Here is an 18,612-nt window from a genome sequence, read left to right as displayed (position 1 = left end):
CTCTACTGTGAAAAATAGAAGGAGCGCACGGGCCACAGATTGAGCGATGGCCTGGAAATCAGAATTACTGAATTCTGTCTCTTCCCGACGCTGCCCTGGGCTGGCTTTATCATCGCAGGCTGGCGTTCAAAGCACTTGGTAAAGGATGAGCCCTGTACAAACGGCATTTCATCTTAGTAATGACAGTTGGAGCCACATCTACATTTCCGCCCTTGTGAAGTCATGTTTCTTCAACATGCCGTAAGGTGCTATTTGGGGGCTGGGAGTGTACTCAGGGGTAGGGTGATTACCTAGCAATGTGTGAGGTCCCAGGTTCACCCCCCACCCTGGCACTGCCACAGAATGGTAATAAGAATGTTGAAAGTGCCTTCCAAGTATCACTACCAGTCAACATGGTCACCTCGTAGAGTGATTTCGGGTCTGTGATTGAGCTGCACTGTGTAAATTTGGGGAGAACCCAAAGAAGGTGGTAACACCAGTACCTCATGCCACCACCTCTCCTGGTGGCTGACGCTACTTGAGTGAACTTGAGTAGGAGGTCGCCGGGTGCCTGGCCCAGAGCTCATTCTGATAGTCCAGCTTGAAGTTCTGTTTTCTTACCACTAAAAACTGCAAATGCCTTTTCCAGGTGTACAGCGTGCATGTTACTGAGAGTGCAAGGTGGCTGTGGGCTTACTGGAAATAAAAGTATTTGCCAGTTTCCACATAAAAAGTGGGCAAAGCCATGTCTTGCTCTTTCTTCTTGGGCCTGGAATTAGACAGTTGTAGGTAATTAATAATCCTCTGAGAGGAGGAATTTGCTAGCTGTGGCAGGCTTCAGTACCCTGGAATGTGGCCTGAGCCACAGTGATCAGGAGGCAGTGACTGCCTGCCTGCTCCTGGGGGACCCTGTCCTGCCTCGGGGCTCACTGGGGCAGAGCGCTCAAGAATTCTGTCTAAGGCGGAGGTTAAGTGCTGAAAAAGATTTACAAATCAAAACAGCAACATTTCATCCTCCACCTCTAACGTCTACACAGAGGAGGAGTGTTAGCTGATGCAGTCCAAGCCCTCATGGGAAGAGGCTGACCGCTCCACCTCCAGAAGGAGGGGCGGCAGCCACTGGGATGGACACACAGGCCCATCCTCCGTCCTCTGTTCTCTCTTTCTTTTTGGGGGGGGGTGAAGGGGACAGTACTGGGGATTGGACTCAGGGACACTCAACCACTGAGCCCCATCCCCAGCCCTATTTTGTATTTTGTTGAGAGACAGGGTCTCACTGAGTTGCTTAGGGCCTTGATGTTGCTGAACCTGGCTTTGAACTCTCCATCTTCCTGTCTCAGCCTCCTGAGCCTCTGGGATTACAGGTGTGCACCACCACACCCGGCCTCTCTGTTCTCTTTATTAATCTGTTGTTTTTCAAGCAAAATAAAGGTACTGCTGATTGTAAAAACGGACTAGCAGGATTTGATGTGGGCTAAAGCCTAAAACATCAAATATTTTATCCAAAATGCAAGAAATAGATCATATTACTGCATAAAAAGTAAGATAATTATACAAGACAGTGTGTGCACGTGTTGTGTGCCTAGGGTCCGTGTGAGGGCCGACCTCTTCTGGTCCGTGTTTCCCGGCAGTTTCTAGAAGCAGTCATGTGGACGGGGGACAGGCCAGAGGATGATTAGTAAAACGAGAACTCTGTATCTGGCCTCCTCAGAAAGAGCAGCCGATCCTCCTGGTCAGTGCAGGTTCTCGGGGTCTTGTGGCCCAAGGTCAGTTTCAGTCCTCAGACGCGGCTGCGGCAGCCTCTATGATGGCTGCCATGCGAGGTCAGTGGTGGTCATGAAGAGGGTCCACCCAGCAGAGCAGTGGCTTTCCGGATCACTCACCTGTTGCAGGAGGCTCTGGTTCTCAGAATCCCCATCACCCCCCTCGGATCTCGTGGCAGAGAACCTCACACCAGGGTTCTGCTGAATTCAGAGAGGTTGCCTGGGAGCTCGGATCAGAACAGGAGCAGCCGGCCTTGCCTTCCGCCCCCACTCCTCATGAGATGAGCAGAGGGCCCCACGTCTCACCCGGCCCCGAGGAAGGGCTTGGAGATATCTGCCCAGCCACCTGGGGGCGCCACTGGGGGTGCGTGGGCTGGGGCCTGGTGGAGGTGGAGAGGAGCGGAGTGGCCCTGCTCTACTCCAGGGGGGGGTCAGACGGGAGGAGGAGGCGAAGGAGCAGCTCCTGTTCTGCAGGGGTCTGATGTTAGAGGGTCCTGGCTGTGGACTCCACAGGCCACCAGAGCCCCCCCACCCCCCAGGCCTCCCCTCTCCTCCTGAGCATCCAGACAGCATCAGCTACCTCCTGGGCCGTGGCAACTTGGGAAAGTTTGGGAAGGAGAGGGAAGAGCCCGAGTGTGCCCCCAGGGCAGCGCGAGCCTGCCTGAGTGTCCCCTCTGGCTTGCGCCCGTGGCAGCTCCTACCCTCGTTAGACAGCTGAGGCTGCGGCACTCGCTCTACCTCACAGGACCGTCGGGGCACCTTTCGTGATGCTAGATGCTTTTCAGAGTTACTCTTAACAATCGCTTAGTACTCTCAAAGTTTTAAGTGTCATTACCCTAAAAATAGTTGAGAGTGGTGATGAATAGCCTTTATTAATGTCCTCAGTCCTGGGCTGACAAAGGGAGAAAATGACATCTTTTTTTTCTCCTTCAAATTTCTCTGAAGCCTCCCGGCCTGCAAGCGGCAGGGATGTGGAGTTCACACTCACGAGCTTCCATTCGTCATGGGGGATTCTGGTAGCTCCACCTTCCCGTGGTGAACCGGCTCGACCAACAGGGCTTGGGCCCTCTGCACAGCAGTATTGTGCTGGGGACAGTAGCTGGGGACCGCGTGACATGGTGGGCAGCGCACGCATGTGGCTGAGCACATGGAGCAGAGACAGGGCCGCGGCCCAGCCTGACTGGCGGTTACCGACGGATGGGGTCTGTCCAGTGTGAGAGGAGATCTGCACGCAGCCACCATGTCCAGGCCTTTTACACAGAAAAGGGAGGATCCAAACCAAACTGCATAGGACAAGAAAGGTACATTAGCTTTTTAAAAAGGTATTTCATCTCTTTAAAGATACTCAAAATGTGGTGGCGTTTATAATGGAGCCAGGGCAGTATGTGGCCTCTCTGGAGTCTTGTTCAACAGCAGCCTTCAGATTGGAGGCTGGACATGCACGTGGGTGTGCCCGCCTCCTGCATGCTCACGCCTGACCATGTGGTGGCCTTCCTTACTAAATGCATGTGTGTGTCTGTGTGTGCGAGGTGTCTGATGATACACTATTTAGGCCCCATTAGCGAGGGTAGAAATGCAGATAAACTATCAGTTGTGGCTATGATATGGCTATTTTGACAGCTGCTTTATCTTCACTCTCCCTGAGTCTACAATAAGAAACTCGTCTCTTAGCAACTAAAATATATTCTCAAACAGGGGCATTAAAAAATAAGGAGGCCCACGGTAGAAAAACACACGTGCGCCGCGGCGTCTGGGCAGCTCCTGCCGCAGGGCATGGGCGGCCAGGGAGCAGCAGGCGACCCCTGCCGTCCAGCCACCCCTGGGCAGCGCTCCTGGAGAGGAAGCCCTGCCTCAGAGCTCTGGAAGCCCAAGCGGAGAGCGGAGAGCGAGCAGGAGTCCTGGGAAAGCTCTTCACTGAGCCTTTTCATCGTCCTTAAAAAACCCACTCCTCGTCTTCTCTCCCAGGCCGGCAGGTCCACAGTGGGAGGCTCCCCGGGCCGGGCTGTGTCTGAGGCCCAGCCTCCTGTAGGTGGAGCGGTGGGGCAAAGGAGCGCCCCCTCCTCAGGTCCACAGCGTCCTGTCTCTGTGACATCCAGAAGTCCCCCAAGTCGCATTCTCAAAAAGTGGCTGGTGAGCCGACAGCCGCTGGAGACCAGCGGATCAGAGGGGCCCAGCATCTGCTTCCCACTGGGTCTCTGAGGGTTGTGCCCTGGCGGTTTCCAGGGGCCCTGGGATCCCAGAAGTGAGGACCCAGCTGTCTTCCGTGGAGCCAGACAGTGGGAAGATTTGCAAGCCCACTCTTCTTACTGTTTTTGTTTCAAACGTATTATTTTTCCTAAAAATATGTTGCTCATGTAAACATGTAGCGGGTGTTCTTTTTAATGAATTACTAAACATGGAAACTTTTCTTATTCATTTCTAATATACTAAATATCAATAGATACAGCCTATATAAACAACGCTCTTTCAATTTTCAAATTTTAAGAGTATACAAGGGTCCCATGACTAAAATGTTTGAGAACCAGTGCTTCTAACTCTGCCTGTCTACACCCCCTGTGAGTCCTGAGATGTGGTGGTGTTTCTGCACTACAGCTTCAGAGTGGCTCCGGGAACACGAGTGGGTCTGAGGAGTGGAGCTGGTGTGTCACTGCAGGGTTCCGTGCCGGGGTGCTGCGGTTTCAGGCACGCAGAGGTGCCACTCTTGCAAGGCGGGGTGTCTCTGCCACAGCGCTCCGCTGGGGCCTGTCAGTGCATCTCCAGGAGCCGTGGCCTCTGGCGGGTCGTGCCTCCTCAGCAAAGCCTGGCAGCCCATCTCCATTCCACGTCAAGACGGAGAAGCAAGACGTAGGGGAGACTGCCATGGGGAAGGAGGGGCTGTTAATTAAGCTCTATTAAATATTAATTGGAATATAAATTCAAGCTCACCAACTCTTGGCAGTTATATAATCTAATTAAGTGGTAGGCCCTATTGTCCCCCGGTGTCACCCCGTGTCTGAGGGAATAAAGTGACCTTCTGCTCGTAAACACCACCAGGGCTTTATGAATCCCAGGCATTTGCCAATAAAGAGGACAGGGAAGCCGGCCGTACTAGTAAGTGTACGGAACGAGGAGGGGCTGACTGAGGGCCGTCTCCCTGGGAGAGAGCGGGAAGCCGCCCTCGAGGGGTCTGCCAGGGTCGCGGGACAGATGCGGCCCTGAGCACCCGTCCACACTTGCATGTGGTTTCTGCTTAGAGAAATGAAGATTGGATCATTGGGACAGTTTCAATTTTAGAAACTCCCCTTAAGGGGAAAAAGTGTGTGTGTGTGTGTGCTGTGCATGGAAGTTCCAAAGCACCCAATAGAAAAGGCTCGAAGATGAGCGTGATTTCTTACTGGCAAACCTGAGCGGGTCGAGGTGTTCTGCTGATGGTTCTGGTGAGGGGACAGGAGCAGCCTCCTGGGGCCTGAAGTCCACCAGGCAAACGGCCTCCGCACCCGTGTCCTCTGCTCTCCAAAGTCCTGCCCTGCGTGTACGACAGACCACAGCAAGCCCACCTTACGCACAAGTAGAAGGATCCGATCAAAATAGATGAATAGATGAGTGAGAGGAGGGGGGGTGAACTGGGAAAGAGCGGGTTCCACGCGGCATGATCTTGTCGGGGTGAACCCACTACTATGTGCAGCTATAATGCTCTAATAAAAAAGGAGGAAATTTTTAAAAAGGAACCTACCAAGAACTTGAGAGCAGATCAAAATCTATAGTAAATCTCTATTTTAACAGTGTATATCGGGGACATTAATAATCTGAGGTGATGTACAGAGGCTGTGTAGAATTGCATCCTACTTCTTTAAAATAAAGTGAACATTGAGAGTAACAATCAACAAGTTCTCCAGGGAAGCCACACACCGGCTGTCTTTGTCTCTGGGTTGTTTCACAGTCAGCTGGAAGGTGCACCTGTGGTCTGAGGCGCTCTTGGTGGGGCCTGAGGTGGAAAGTGTCGCCCAGTTGGAAGCGTGGAGGTGCTGGCCACGCCGCCCTGGTCCGGCTCCTACGCGGGTGTGCTTCTCCTCCTCCTGGATGCGCTGCTGCTGCCCCCCCCCCCCCCCCCCCGCCAGGCCCTGAGCTGGGAAGCGCTGTCTTTCCTCACGGTGTGATCGCTGCCCCTCTCCCTGACTAGCTCTGGTGCTTGGCCCCCAGGGGTGAGACGCTGGTTGGGGTTTAGCAAAGGAGATTTTAGAATTTAAATGTGAATTTTACAAGACCGTGCAGCTGGTCCAGAGCCCTGAGGGTCACCGCTCTTGTGGGCTTTGACCTCCTGGGGTCTTGGAGGGCGGGCCTGGTTTCCTGGGCACCTGGGCCGCTGGCTGGCTGGCGGGGGAGTGCCCTGGAGTCGTGGCATGGATGGCCCCGTTGTTAGCAATTTCACTGGGGTCTCCTTTATTTCCTTTCCAATCTGGGCCTTGTGGGCTTCTAAAGGGATGTGGGTAAAGGCCCCCAAGGTTGGGATCATTGTGCAGTTTAAGCAGCTGCTCACCCTCTGACGGTGGCCAGAGCCATCTTGAAAGGCCCAAGACCATGTTGAGTGCAGCTGACACAGATCCCACTCTTGGTCGTCTGTCAGTCTGTGTCAGACGAGAAAGACAAGTTCCGTCGCCGTCGGAGGCGGAGGTGCGGAAGGGTGGACCCCAGCAGGGGTGGGGTGTGCAGGCAGGAGCTGGCCGCGGTTCCGTCCCCGGTGTCTACACGCCCTGCTGGCTTGCAGGAAGGAACGCAGGGACAAGCAGCCCGGGCACCTCTCAAGAGCTTGGCACGGGCTCCCCTGCTCACTCTGGAGTGTTTCTTTCTTGTGCCCGCGCTGGGTCTCGGGTCTGTGCTGCTGACGTTTTAGAACATGAGAAAGAGCCGCAGTCGGAGCCAAGTATCTGCCAGACTGTGTCGGGAGAACTTTTATCATTCCTGTCAGATACATCACAACTCGCTTGTCTCATCATACATCTTCCTAAACGTGACAGAATATTCAGCTGTTATTAATTGAATACTCTCTAATTTAACTGCTTAGCAGGAGAAAGAGTGACTGGTTTGTTTCAACATGTAAAGCTGGCACCAGCCCGAAAGTGGGCTTCAGTGTGGCTGCGTGGCTTCCTGGAGAGCCATTGTGCAGGGAGCCCTGGGCCCTGCTCTCCAGCAGGGGACGAGCACCATCGGAGGGTGTGCAAGGGACCCATGGGTGACAGGGAGGCTGTGGGCCCGGGCTGCATCACCATTCCGCCGTCAGCTGGCAGGGCCGGTCCTGTTCCCTCCAAGCTTCAGCTCACCTCGGGCCTCGTGGCAGGGACCTTTCTTCTAATCTAAAAGCTTTAAAGAATGAGCTTGATGTTCAGCCTTCATCTTTCCAGTCCATAAAACGCTGGGCACTGCCCTTATGTGTGGGGGAATCTGATGCTGAAGCCACTCCCTGGAGGAGGGGTGACCCTGGGCTCAGCTTGAGGAGCCCAGGGAGAGCTGAGCCTGAACATGGATCTCTCCCTGGACCTTGGGAGAACAAGAGCCAGCCCCCTGTCAGCCTGGGCAGCTTCCCACAGAAAGCAATGGCGGATTCCAGTTCACGGATCTGGGTCTGGGCAAACCCTGGTGTGAAGCAGACATCCTGTTACACGCGTGTGCACGTTAGATGTGTTTAAGTAGATGCACTTCCGTTGTCTTTTAAAAGAAGACGTGGAGACGTGCTCAGTTCCAGAACACCTCTAGGCTCCCACACCACATGGACTTTTTTCTAACAAAATGAATTCAAAACACAAAGACAAACAGAAGCCGCTGGGGTTGAGCGTGGTGCCTCCACATGTAGTGGAGTGGACAATGGGCAGTCCCTGTTCTGCCACCAAGGCCCACAGCGTGGAGGGGCTTCCCAAGCCAAGGAGAGGCAGAGCAACCCGCAGGCCCCTGAATCGCCCATCACGGGACTATTAGCTTGCGTGTTCTGGAAAACGTTATTACCCCCAGGGCGCCATGTAACACCCTGGCTCCGCGGCCGCTAGCCAGCTTCTCTGGGCTGCACAGCGAGAGCTCCCCGGCAGGCTGCCAGGGGCTTAAGAAGGCTCTGGGGCCCAAGGTAGCCTCCCGGTGCCAGTCAGCGTTCATTGTAAAACCCAGTTTGGGGGAAGCCCACTCCCCTGCTTTCCCTCTGCACTGAGCGAGCTGGCTGGCACGGGGGACACAGTGCTGGCACACGGCCCCTCACTGTAGGGCTGGCTTTGCTTCAGGATGGCATGGAGAAGGGGATTATTTGCACTGTGGCTTAGATGCAAGCCATCATTGTCATATTACATGAATAGCACGGCACAGGGAGGCTGGGCACAAAGACCCGCCCCTCCCTTCCTCACACTGACCTGTGTAGCCCATGTCCGGTCACCAAAGGGTTCCTGATCCTTTCCCCCTCATAGTCTTGGGGAAAATAGTGGCCTGTTTAGAAGCTTTGATTTTTTGAAAAAGCACACTTTAATTCAAGCTTTGCAAAACATCAAATGTGGGAAGTGTTTTTTTCCAAGAGAGAGTGCACAATAAGTGCTGTGGGCGTATGCTCACAATCATATTTACAATTATTCTTTCCTGCAATTTTAAAAAATGCAGGTGGCTCCAAGACCTGCAGGTACTCTGGCAGTGCAAGGAAGCATCCTGTACAGTTTGGGAATTCCAGGTAGAAGCACACACAGTGAAAATACCAGAAAAGCTATGCACTAAAAGAAAACTGATCTGAGAATTCCTGGTACCTTTCCGAGCCCAGCAGGATCAGGGTTTGCAAGAAGACTGGGGAGGGCAGTGCACTGAGCCCAGACTGTGGGTGTCTGGGCAGAGAGGAGGGTGCAGGCCTTCAGGGTCGTACCACACTGGCATGCAGAAGGGGGGTGGAGGCCAGGTCAGAGAACTGCTAGTGTAATGCCAAGTGAAAATCACGCTGTTTACTATATAGGATTCACACAAGTGTCAATCCATTAAGAAGTCACCAGGCTTAGCTCTTCGAGGCCCTGGGAGTGTGGGGGAGGGCATGGACGAGGAAGCAGAAGTGGTATTGAGCCATATTTTTAAAACTAATCTGGATTTTGTCAAGAGAAATTGCAGCAGATACTTGTAGGGCCCCTGGTTTTGCTTCAAGAACCGAGGATATTCCTATGGACACACCGGGAGACAGGGCCACCTCCCTGGAGCCTGGATTTTTGTAGGGGAGTCGTGGAATGTGTGGGGGTGCAAGCACAGAGCTTGATGGGGATGGATGGAGTCAGTGGGTGACCAGACTCTGAAGGTCAAGTTCAGGGAGTACAGATAGGAGGTCAGGAAATGCCGTGACTCAAGACAATTCAGGTGGCCCCGGGAATTAAGCCTGTGGCATTTGAGCCCGATGGAGTCATGCTCCTTCACTGAAGATCTGGATTTTTGATCATTGTCTGAAGTTTGAGCAAATAAGGACAACAAAGGCGTTGATTAACAGAATTGACTAGGTGCCTCGTCCACCCTCTGAATCGAGAACGTGACCCATTTAACATGGAGGCCGCGAGGTCAGCTGTTGCACCTGCAGTCAATGGAGTATTGACAAGGAGTGAGAAATCGGTTCTGAAAGACCTTTCCGGCTCCCTCAAGCCTGCTTTTCAGCCTCTAAATCATGCTGAAACCATCTCCCAGCCCCGTGTTTCCATCAAGGCCCCCGCACCAGACTGGACTGACCCAGTGAAACTCACCCAGGTCTGCCAGCTCCCAGGCCTACAGGGACCCCCCGCCCATCCCCCAAAGCCCCAGGGTGCACCCTGGTGGTCATATGAGCCTTGGCATCTGCTGAGACCCAGTGAGCTCTCCAGTGTTGTTTGGTGTTTTCCACTTTAAAATTGTATTTTGTGGCTTTTGGTGTGGTTAGACTTCTGGGCGGACTGAGCCGTGACAAGCTGACTTTCCTCTGGCAGTGCGCCTCCCCAGCGCCACAGAGGCCTGCGAGCACCCCGCCCAGCAGCACGTGCCTGGTCACACGGGGTCTAGTGGCAGTTTTCCCTCTTGGACCCTCCACCCTCTCTCCCCAAGCCTGTGCAGGGCTCCCTTGCCCAAGCACAGCTCTGAGTAGAACCTGTGCTCACGAGCGCTGCTGGCCACTTGTACCACGGGGACGGGGCCTCAGACAGCGGTGTTCTGGTTCATGGCTGCTCACCGGTGTCAGTGCCAGGGGCCGTGCCAACACAGCCCCTCCGTGGAGGGAAGTGACCTCAGGGGCTGCAGGGAGACTCTGAAGAGCAGACTGCGGGTGTGCCTGGCACCAGAGGCCAGGCCCGGCACATCTGCAGGATGGCACAAGAGCCCTCCAGAGGGCGGGCGAGGGAGATGCCCCATGCCCTGCTGGCAGCCTGCCTCACCTGGGCTTCCCTACTCTGCTCACCCCAGGCCAGGGTACAGCTCGCCCCTCCCCCTCAGGCACCAGCCAGAGCCCACGAGTGTGCAGAGCACCACACAGAATCAGAGGTGGCCCTCCCCGTGCCAGTCACCTGCTTCTCTCATGGTCCCTGACCACCAACAGCAGGAAGCCCTGCGAGCCACTGAGCACACAGTCAGTCAGTGCCAGAGGAGGGTGCCGGGCCCAGGAGGCCTTGAGCAACTGCGAGGACAGGTGTGGTTCAGACGCTGGAGAGCAGGCCTCGGCTGAGGAGCAGGCGTGTCTGCTGAGAGGGGCTCACAGGGGCTGGCTGGGACCTGCGGTGACCCTGCGGGTTTCTCAGAACCCGTTCCAATGCCAGGCTTCGGGGGGTTTTGAGCAGCCTCCCCCGCTGCAGCGCCCTGTGGGTGCTTTCGTCAATGTCCTCTGTGGCATGGTGAAAAGCCGAAATGGCCAGGTCTGCTCTCGAGCAGCTTCAGTCCCGCTGCACAGGAGGGTGGCGGGTGGTGTAGACACCCGCACAGGCAGTGAGTCGTAATACCGCCTAGCTGGATTGAGTTCCAGAACGCCAAGAGGGTGGGAGAGAGACTGGCGCCAAGCTCTGCCTCGCCTGTGGCATCCGCGTGGATTTCTGGGGCAGGTCCCTCCTGAGCTGATGTCCCCGTCCCACGCACAGGAAGTCCTGGCAGGGTACCAACAGGGGACGCAGAGCCTCAGGTGCCTGGCTCAGGAGCATTCTCTGCTGGCTCCCATTTATGATTTTTTTCTTTTTTAAAGACAGAAACATAAGGAAAACATTTGCTTTGACACCGAATCCACCCCCACATGTAACAGTAATTGCAGGGCCTGGAGGGAAAGAAGTATCACTCCAACTTGGGGCCAACCCGCCTTGACAACACCGCGTTGAGCCCTCTGCAGAGATGACGCCAGGCTGCAGCAGGGCCGCCCTGGCACAGGTGCACAATCAGAGGGCACCGAGAACTGGGGCCCGGAGCGGGGTCCTGGGCAGAGGCACGAGGGCTCCCAGGGAAGTGGTGCATCCAGGTTGGCCCATGGTGCAGCCTGTCCTCCACCCTCTCTCCCCAAGGAGACACCTCAGGGGTCTGGCCAGGCACTAGTTAGGCGCCCGCTTCACAGGACAGATAGGACCACCAAACCTTCACCAGAGCCACCAGACCCCCTAACGGTGACCGCCACCGAAGCAGAGCAGACACAGGAGCCCCGGCAGGCCCAGGGCACACCGCCTCCCTCACACGCCTTCTCTCAGGCTCAGGCTCCACGTGTCTGTGAAAGTTCAAAGACTGAGTCAAGTTTATTGTTTCTATCTCGTTTATTTTAAGTATAGTTTTACACTTTATTATGTGCAGTGACATCTTAAATGGAGCCTGTCACTCCATCTCGCCTGCTGCCAGGGCTGCAGCCACTTACCCTGTCACCCACTGGCGCAGCCCTGACTGGGGCTCACAGAACCAGCAGCGCCGGCTCCACCCTCCCAAGCCAGCACCCTGTTCCCGGAGCAGGGCGCCAACAGGCCCTCCCCCAGGGAGCGTCCCCATGCCGACGGGGGCGGGTGCCACCCCTCTGGGTCCTCATTTCCTTTCTTGCTCCCCGTGCTCTGCTCCTCTGAAGTGGTAAATAAACGAGAAAGCGTTTTTCCCTGCTCTTCCCACGTGTGGGTTTCTGCTCCCTCTCCTTCCTAATAGTGTTTTGTTCACTTAGCTCACGCCCCGGCAGCAACGATGGCAAGACAAAACCTCACCAGAAACTTTCTTTCCGTGTTCCTCTCCCAGGCGACCAGCGGCCGGCCCTGCCGCCGTGCAAGGCGGCCCAGAGTGCTCTGAATATTTCATTCCCCGGCTGCCGCAGCAAGGCCTGCAGATGGTGCTTGCCGCCTCCTTCTGGACCCGGTTCAATTATAAATGAAAGTGGGGAGCTGAGATTTGTCTTTTTGTCTCTGCTTAGTTGGAATAACACAATAAAGCGTGATGGGCAGGAATTTCCCAGGCTGCTTTGCTCTCGGCTCGGACCTCCCCAGCCAGCTCTCCCCAGAACCCGGCGCCACTGACATTCAAGCCCAGGGTGGCCTTACATTCTGGAGGTTTTCTTTCTGTTCATCTGCACTAAGCCTTTCTGAAAGTGTCAACAAGCAGCCTGCTCCCCGGCCCCTCGCCCCCTCTTCCTGATTCCATTTCTTGTGCACTCCTTGGTCGTGAACACAGGTTTGCTCTAGAACCTGGGGTCAAACCCTTCCCTCTTCTGTGCCCCTAAAAGTCCTGCCCCATCACGTCCTGCTGTACAGGGCCATGTTGGTGACCCGGGAACAGGACTTCTCCTCACAGGCGGCATGCATCCCCAGCCTGCTGAACCAGTGTATAAAAATAGAACACACGTGTCTAGTAAATTATGCAAACTTGTGAACTTCATCTCGCATGCACATATTATTAGACACCAGTAGTATTTTAAGTGTGTGGGGGTATGTGCTTGCATGCCAAAGGGCTGCTGAGTTTGGTGTGTTTTTGAAAATCCAAAAATCGAACTTTTATTGGGGCATAATTTTTATGGAATTTTGGAAAACAATGGAGCACACTGTTTACCTCAGGCTATTTGGAGGGGCTTATGTGAAACATTTCTCCTTCGACCCCAAGCCCGTGAGCACTGGGTTCTGGGTTAATGCAGGGTCATGGAGTCCATGATAGGGTGGCTAGTTCCGTACCCGTCACTCGTCTCAGAGAGTGGGCAAAGCGACCCATTTCCCTTCCTTCACTGACAGACAGACATTCCAGCAGGTCAGGGGGTGCTCCCTGAGGATTCCTCTCCCTTTGTTCCCACCTAGACCACATGTGGGGCGTCCCCCCTGCAGGCCTGATTCTGTTTCCACCTTGTTTTGATCTGTCTTTGCGAAGTTCAACAGAGTTGTAATTCACACCATGTCCTCACCTCCTACACTGCTGTGTGTTCAGTCATTAAGACGAAGTCAACGTGGCCTCCGCAGAAATCACCAGCTTTAGAGAAACCCCAAGAACCTGGGTGAGAGCTGCAGCCTCGGGCCTCTTTTCTCGTGCACTGTCACGGTTTTCCACGTAGCATTTCATTGCTCTTTCTACTTAGTTAAACAGGACCCAGGCTAACTCAGAGATAACCATGAAAATGAACCCAAACCGAGAGTTTCAGAGAGTGTGGGCTGGGGCGTGGCTCAGTGGGGGAGCCCTTGCCTGGCGCGCGGGAGGCCCTGGGTTCCATCCCCAGCACTGCAAATAAAAAGAGAAATAAAATGGTCAGCGGGCTTCATTTTCACATGGGTGTGTGATAAGTAACCGCTGGGGCAATGCAATTGGAGATGCAGTTCTCAGCCCAGTACAGGGACTCTCCCTGGATAGTCCACCTTCATTTCTGGCTTAGCTTCTTTTGTCCAAATGGCATCAGGTGAGTGAGGGGTAAAAATTTGGAACCTAAGTGGAGTCAGAGATGCTGTTGTTCTATATTTTTCAGGAAGTTAAAATAACATCTTTGTAGATGATTTTCTAGGAACCCAACAGTAGAAGTGCTTAATAACCTGTGGTCACTTTCTTGCAACTAATTATTCTGGACTCATTTTCTGCTGATATAAAATCTTGCCAGAGTAGTGAAATTGGAGTTCCTATTTTCAGCTATTTTTGTCAATCACTGATCTACTTTTATCTGGGAATTTGGAATAAACTGAAACATAATAGCAACATTAGGAGCATTGCTACAACAACTTTCAACGCACAAGGTCCTTCTCAAACACATCACCTGGATGTTGACCTTCACAGGAACTCTGAAGGGAAAGGAGTTTGGTTTTTCTTAGTTTACAGATGGGCACAGCACCTTGGAGAGCTTGGGTGACTTAACGAGTGACAGCTCCGATCCAGCGTGGACATGTTAGGGTTTTACTCAGTGCTGAGCAGCACCAACCACCTCCCTGCTCCCAAGAAGCAGAAGGAAGAGAAGCTATTCAGAGCCACCTTAACACGGGCTCCTTCCTGGGCTCCACTCCCCACCCACGCAGTGTGATCCAAGGTGGCTCTCGGGGACCAGACGTTCCTTTTCCCATCCAAGCACCAGAACACAGAGGGGCAAAGAGCAAGTATACACCTCTCCTTTCAACCCGACTTCTGCCACTCTGCTCAGACCCCTGCTTGCCTCCCTGTGCCACGCTGACCTGACCACACCGAGTTAAAGGCGAGCCTCGGACGTGCAGCTGGCCAACAGGCCCAGTGTCCGTTAGAAACAGGCAAGCTTCGTAGAGTCCCTGTGGGTGAGCAGCCTGGGTAGTGATGTCGAAACCTCGGTGTGAGATTGCACAGGGAGCCAGGCTAAGCCCGCGGTGCCAGCACTGTGAGCATGTGCTGCCCTGGGCAGCGGGCGAGGGCGGGTGGTGCACTTCCCAGAGCAGCCACCACCAGGAGGCTCTGCCGCCGGGAGGCACCTTCAAGCTTGGGTGCAAATTCTTAAAGATTAACTTGTGTGCTCCCAGCAGAACATTTTAAGCGAGTGGCTGCTAAATTCTCATGCCCCCTGATGTCACTTCCTACTTAAATCGTAATAGCTCATAAGGTCTTGAGAACTTGTAGGATCAGCTTCTTTGCTGTTTGTTGTCGGTGGTCAGGGAACGTGAATGCCCGTATGACCACAGTAGGGAGTGTTTGTACTACCACCTCTGTTTCTGCTCCTCAGCACTGGGGCATGTCCTTGTCCATGAGCAGGGCAGGTGGGTATGCTTCTGTCTACTGCTGCAGGACCACTGGCTGTGGGGGTTACAGGGTACACTCCGTCCAGAGGTACTGATGGGCTGGCAGCTATCTTGTATTTATTTGTACTTTTTAAACAAAAGATGGAGGTAGAGTGCTTGTCAGTCCACAGCAGGGGCATCTGTGTGTGTTTCTGTATCTGTCTAGATATTTTATTTATTACTTTGGCCTCTTAATATGATTTCTCCGAGGTCACAAATCCCTTCAGAACACTTGACAGTGCAGCCGGCTCCAACGCCTTGGTTGCGGGAATGTGGGGGTGACCACATCACTCGTAAGTGAGCCCTGCAGGTCTCATTGGGACGTCAGGAGAACTCTGTGGGGTCGCCTGCACCACCACATGTTTTATTTAGGCCACAGATGTTTGGTCTCCTGATTTAGTCATCTTTCTTGGTTACATTTTTGCTGAATTTTTTCTTTTGCTTATCTTGCCTTCCTGGTTTCATAGGAATCTACCCGACTGGCCCTAGTCCACCTTCATGGGAAACACTATTATTCGTGGCAACTTTGACCCCAAATCTATACGTAATACAATTTGGAGTCTGGAGTGAAATGTCATGAGATAGGAAAACCTTTTCAAAATCCTTTGTGCAAATTTTAGGTCTGTGTATTTATCTACCACTATGGAAACCCCATCTGGGTTTATTGTAGCCACATTGGCGACAGGCGTTAAAGACCTTCTTCTCATCGTGGGCTTTTGTTTTGTTTTTGTAACCCAAGCTGCCTTTCAATTCTGCCCTGAGTTGGTCTTCTTTGGGGAAGAAGGAACTGGAGGAGAGACTAAGACCCCCAGCCCCACCCAGGCTGCAGCCCACAGACAGCATCTTGGGATTGCCTGGAGGTAGCTCCCGACTGCGGAAAGCGCGCTCATGTAGACGCGCAGCCCTACCTTTAATTCTCCCCATGGATTTACTGAGTGGTATGCTGGACCACTTGGGTGTGTGTAAGTGTGACATGGACGTCTGATGTGTCCATGCACAGGTGCAGTGGCCCGGGCACCCACTATCCATTTACGATTGAAGCAAGTGGCTAACTTTTGTTCTGATTTATTTTGGAAACTTGGATGGGAAGGGGAAACTGCTTCATCCATGAAGTCGGTGGGATCCTAAGGCGGGTTCTCCTCTGGGGCAGGTTCAGGGGAGGAAGAGCAAGTGTCCATGGTGAGTTTCACTGGGACAAGTAGGTGAGCAGACAGTGAGCACTTGCTGGATGTCATGTGACCTCACAACTGTCTTCCCTTACTCCACGGAACTTGTTATGAACACGTCCCGTATCCCAGAGAAGCTCCTGAAGCCGTGGGGAGAACACAACTCTGCCCGCAGATGGCAGGCTCTCGGCTGGCAGTGCGAAGGAGTACAGGGGGCAGCTGGCGGCCCTGGAAATTTCTGGTTAAAACTGTGACTGTTCAGGTGTCACCAAATGCCAAGGAACTGTGTGGCACCATCAGACACATCTCCAGCAGCAGAGTGGTGCACACTGCTCAAGTGGAGCAGCAGGGACAGTGGCAGTGAGGCTGGACGGAGGGGGACAGGCAGACCTGGAGGGCTGGGACAGACCTGCTGCAGGTCACCAAGAGGCGTCCACCGCACATCCCAAAGCCCTTGGGTTTCCTTCTTGCTGTCTTCACTTCCGCCCTCATCGTCCTTATTGTCACCCTGTTGACTTACGGGGACCATCAGGCGCTGCTCTTGCACAGACCGTGCTCCACGGAGGACACTGGAGGGGACACACCAAACCCGAGCCCAGGAGGGAAGGCCGAGGACACCGTGTCCGTCCGTAGCCAGGGAGATGCAGGGCGGGCGTCGGCCCACACGCCTGATCCTGAGTTTGGAAAGGGTGCCTCCTGGAGTGTGATGCTCCCTGCCCATGGAGTCCGCTCACAGATGGGCCGCATTCTAGACGTCTCCTCCTCACTTTTCCTTTCCCTTTTGTTCTGCTTCACCCTGTCGCACCTTCCTGAGCGCGTTGTGAAGCTTGACTCCACGTCCCAAACCTGGATGCCTTTGGTCAAATGCACGGTGCCTGGAGTGTGCCTGTCCTACCTCAGTCGTGCCTGTCCATTTATAAAGTCGTTCCTGGTTAAAAAGAAAACAAAACACATACATTCTGGGGCGAGCTGAGGCTGACTGGAGAACTCGAGCGCCGCAGACGCGGTGACGAGGTGGCCCCTTCCTTCACGAACCTTGAGCCCCTACAGTGGAGCCGTCAGAGCACGACACCAGATGCAGGTCCTCAGGGTGGGAGCCAGGAACCCTGTCCCTTCTGCCTGAAGTGCCACCGGCCACCCCAAGCAGGGAGTGGGGCGGAGGCACGTGGCCGGGTGGGGTGTGGTATCTGCATCCGTCTGCGTTAGACCATCCTGAAGGCGAGGAATGGTGGGCTCTTGGTTCCCTAAGGAAAGATGGCTCTGTTGCTCATCTTGGAGGAATCCTGGGTGGAGTGGGGGGACACGGAGAGGGGAGAGGCAGCAGACCTCACGCTCGGGCCTCTGTGCACACTGCCAGCTCAGCTCAGTGCTTTTCAAGTTTGGGGGTTCATCATGGTCAGCACAGATAAGGCCCACCCTGCACAGAGCCCTGGCACCTTCTGCATATAGTTCTGGCACAGAAAGACAGATGGGGACAGGAACTAACACAAGAGTCACATCTGCCATTCCGGACAGTTAAGCAAAACATGAAATTGCAGCTAAAACCCCGGGTTCTTCAGAACAAGACTGCAGGGAAGGGCGGACGTGGCTGGCCGAGGGGGCTCGGCTCTGGATCCTGAAGGGGAGGCATGTTTGATTTTTGCTTACGCAGTTTTCCCCACACCAGGGAGTCCCTTCTTAACAGAGATGGCGTTCCTCATTCAGGAGGACAAAATGTCGTACTCCTTGGAGTCCTATGACGAAGGGACACTCAATGGGAGGGAGACCACCGTTGACGTCCCACCCGCCAGCTGGGCGTCCAGTGAGCTCCCCAACAAGCACAGGCGCGATTCACAGCTGGGGAGGCAGCTCTGAGCCTGGCTAGGCCCCGCCGGGCGGTGCTGGAGGTGGACGGAGGTCTGTTCTCAGGTGTCCATCGTCTCGGAACCCCAGATCAGCCAGCAGAGGACACGACAGGAGCCCCTGGGGCAGCCAGCCCCTGCCCTGAGGGAGGTCCTGCTGCTGGCCCTCGCTGGCCCTGGGAGCCTGCTTTTAACTCTGCTTTGCTTCCTTGTTGTCTGTGAAACTGGACTTGCCTTTCCATTGTGCAGAACCGCTGGTCCTCATAGGATGGCCGCGTTTCAGAGACCTGTGACTGGCGGGCCGCGCCGCCTCGGGCTGGGTGCTGTGGGTCTGTCTGTGTGAGAGGAGCACCCTCCCCAGGAAAGCCACCCGTCCATCTGACCTGGCCCTGCCCTTCTGGGTCATGGTCTGCCTGAGGCTCAACGGGACGTGAGAATCTCACAGAAGCTGGAGGAGATGCTGGCCTCAGACCACGTGCCGTCTGGCCCCTGGTTCGTCATGTTTCCTGCTCACAGAGCCGAGCAGCAGGGCCTTCCCTTTGAGGTCGGCAGCAGCCTCGTCTTCGACTATGAGCCAGAGGGGGCTGTGTGTGGAGGCCTGAGCGGGAGGGGTCTTGCCCTCCAGAGGCCCTGGGCCTCACTGTGCCTGTCCCCACATGGCAGGGCTCCCTGTCCTTCATTTATTGATCCCTGGGGAGCCCGACACCTCATTCACATGGACCCA

At 54.5% G+C, this 18,612-nt stretch overlaps 1 protein-coding gene across 4 annotated transcripts in view; it reads left to right on the top strand.

Moving 5' to 3' along the window:
• The window catches only part of PBX1 (PBX homeobox 1), a 244,509-nt gene that overhangs the window by 156,317 nt on the left and 69,580 nt on the right, over window positions 1-18,612 (top strand). Inside the window, exon 1 of one of the 4 annotated variants that reach the window (XM_081297028.1) lies at window positions 627-660. The exons of the other annotated variants lie outside the window; for them this stretch is intronic. Coding sequence (XP_081153154.1) covers window positions 642-660 — 19 coding nt within the window. The 5' untranslated portion in view covers window positions 627-641. Of the gene's footprint in view, window positions 1-626; window positions 661-18,612 lie in introns of those variants that run through there. 4 annotated transcript variants of the gene reach the window in all.

The sequence above is a fragment of the Spermophilus citellus genome (assembly GCF_964194105.1).
Source record: "Spermophilus citellus genome assembly, chromosome: 6".
NCBI classification, from domain to species: Eukaryota; Metazoa; Chordata; class Mammalia; order Rodentia; family Sciuridae; genus Spermophilus; species Spermophilus citellus.
The sequence above is the reverse complement of the archived record's forward strand: the minus strand, read 5'-3'. Positions and strand labels throughout refer to the sequence as shown.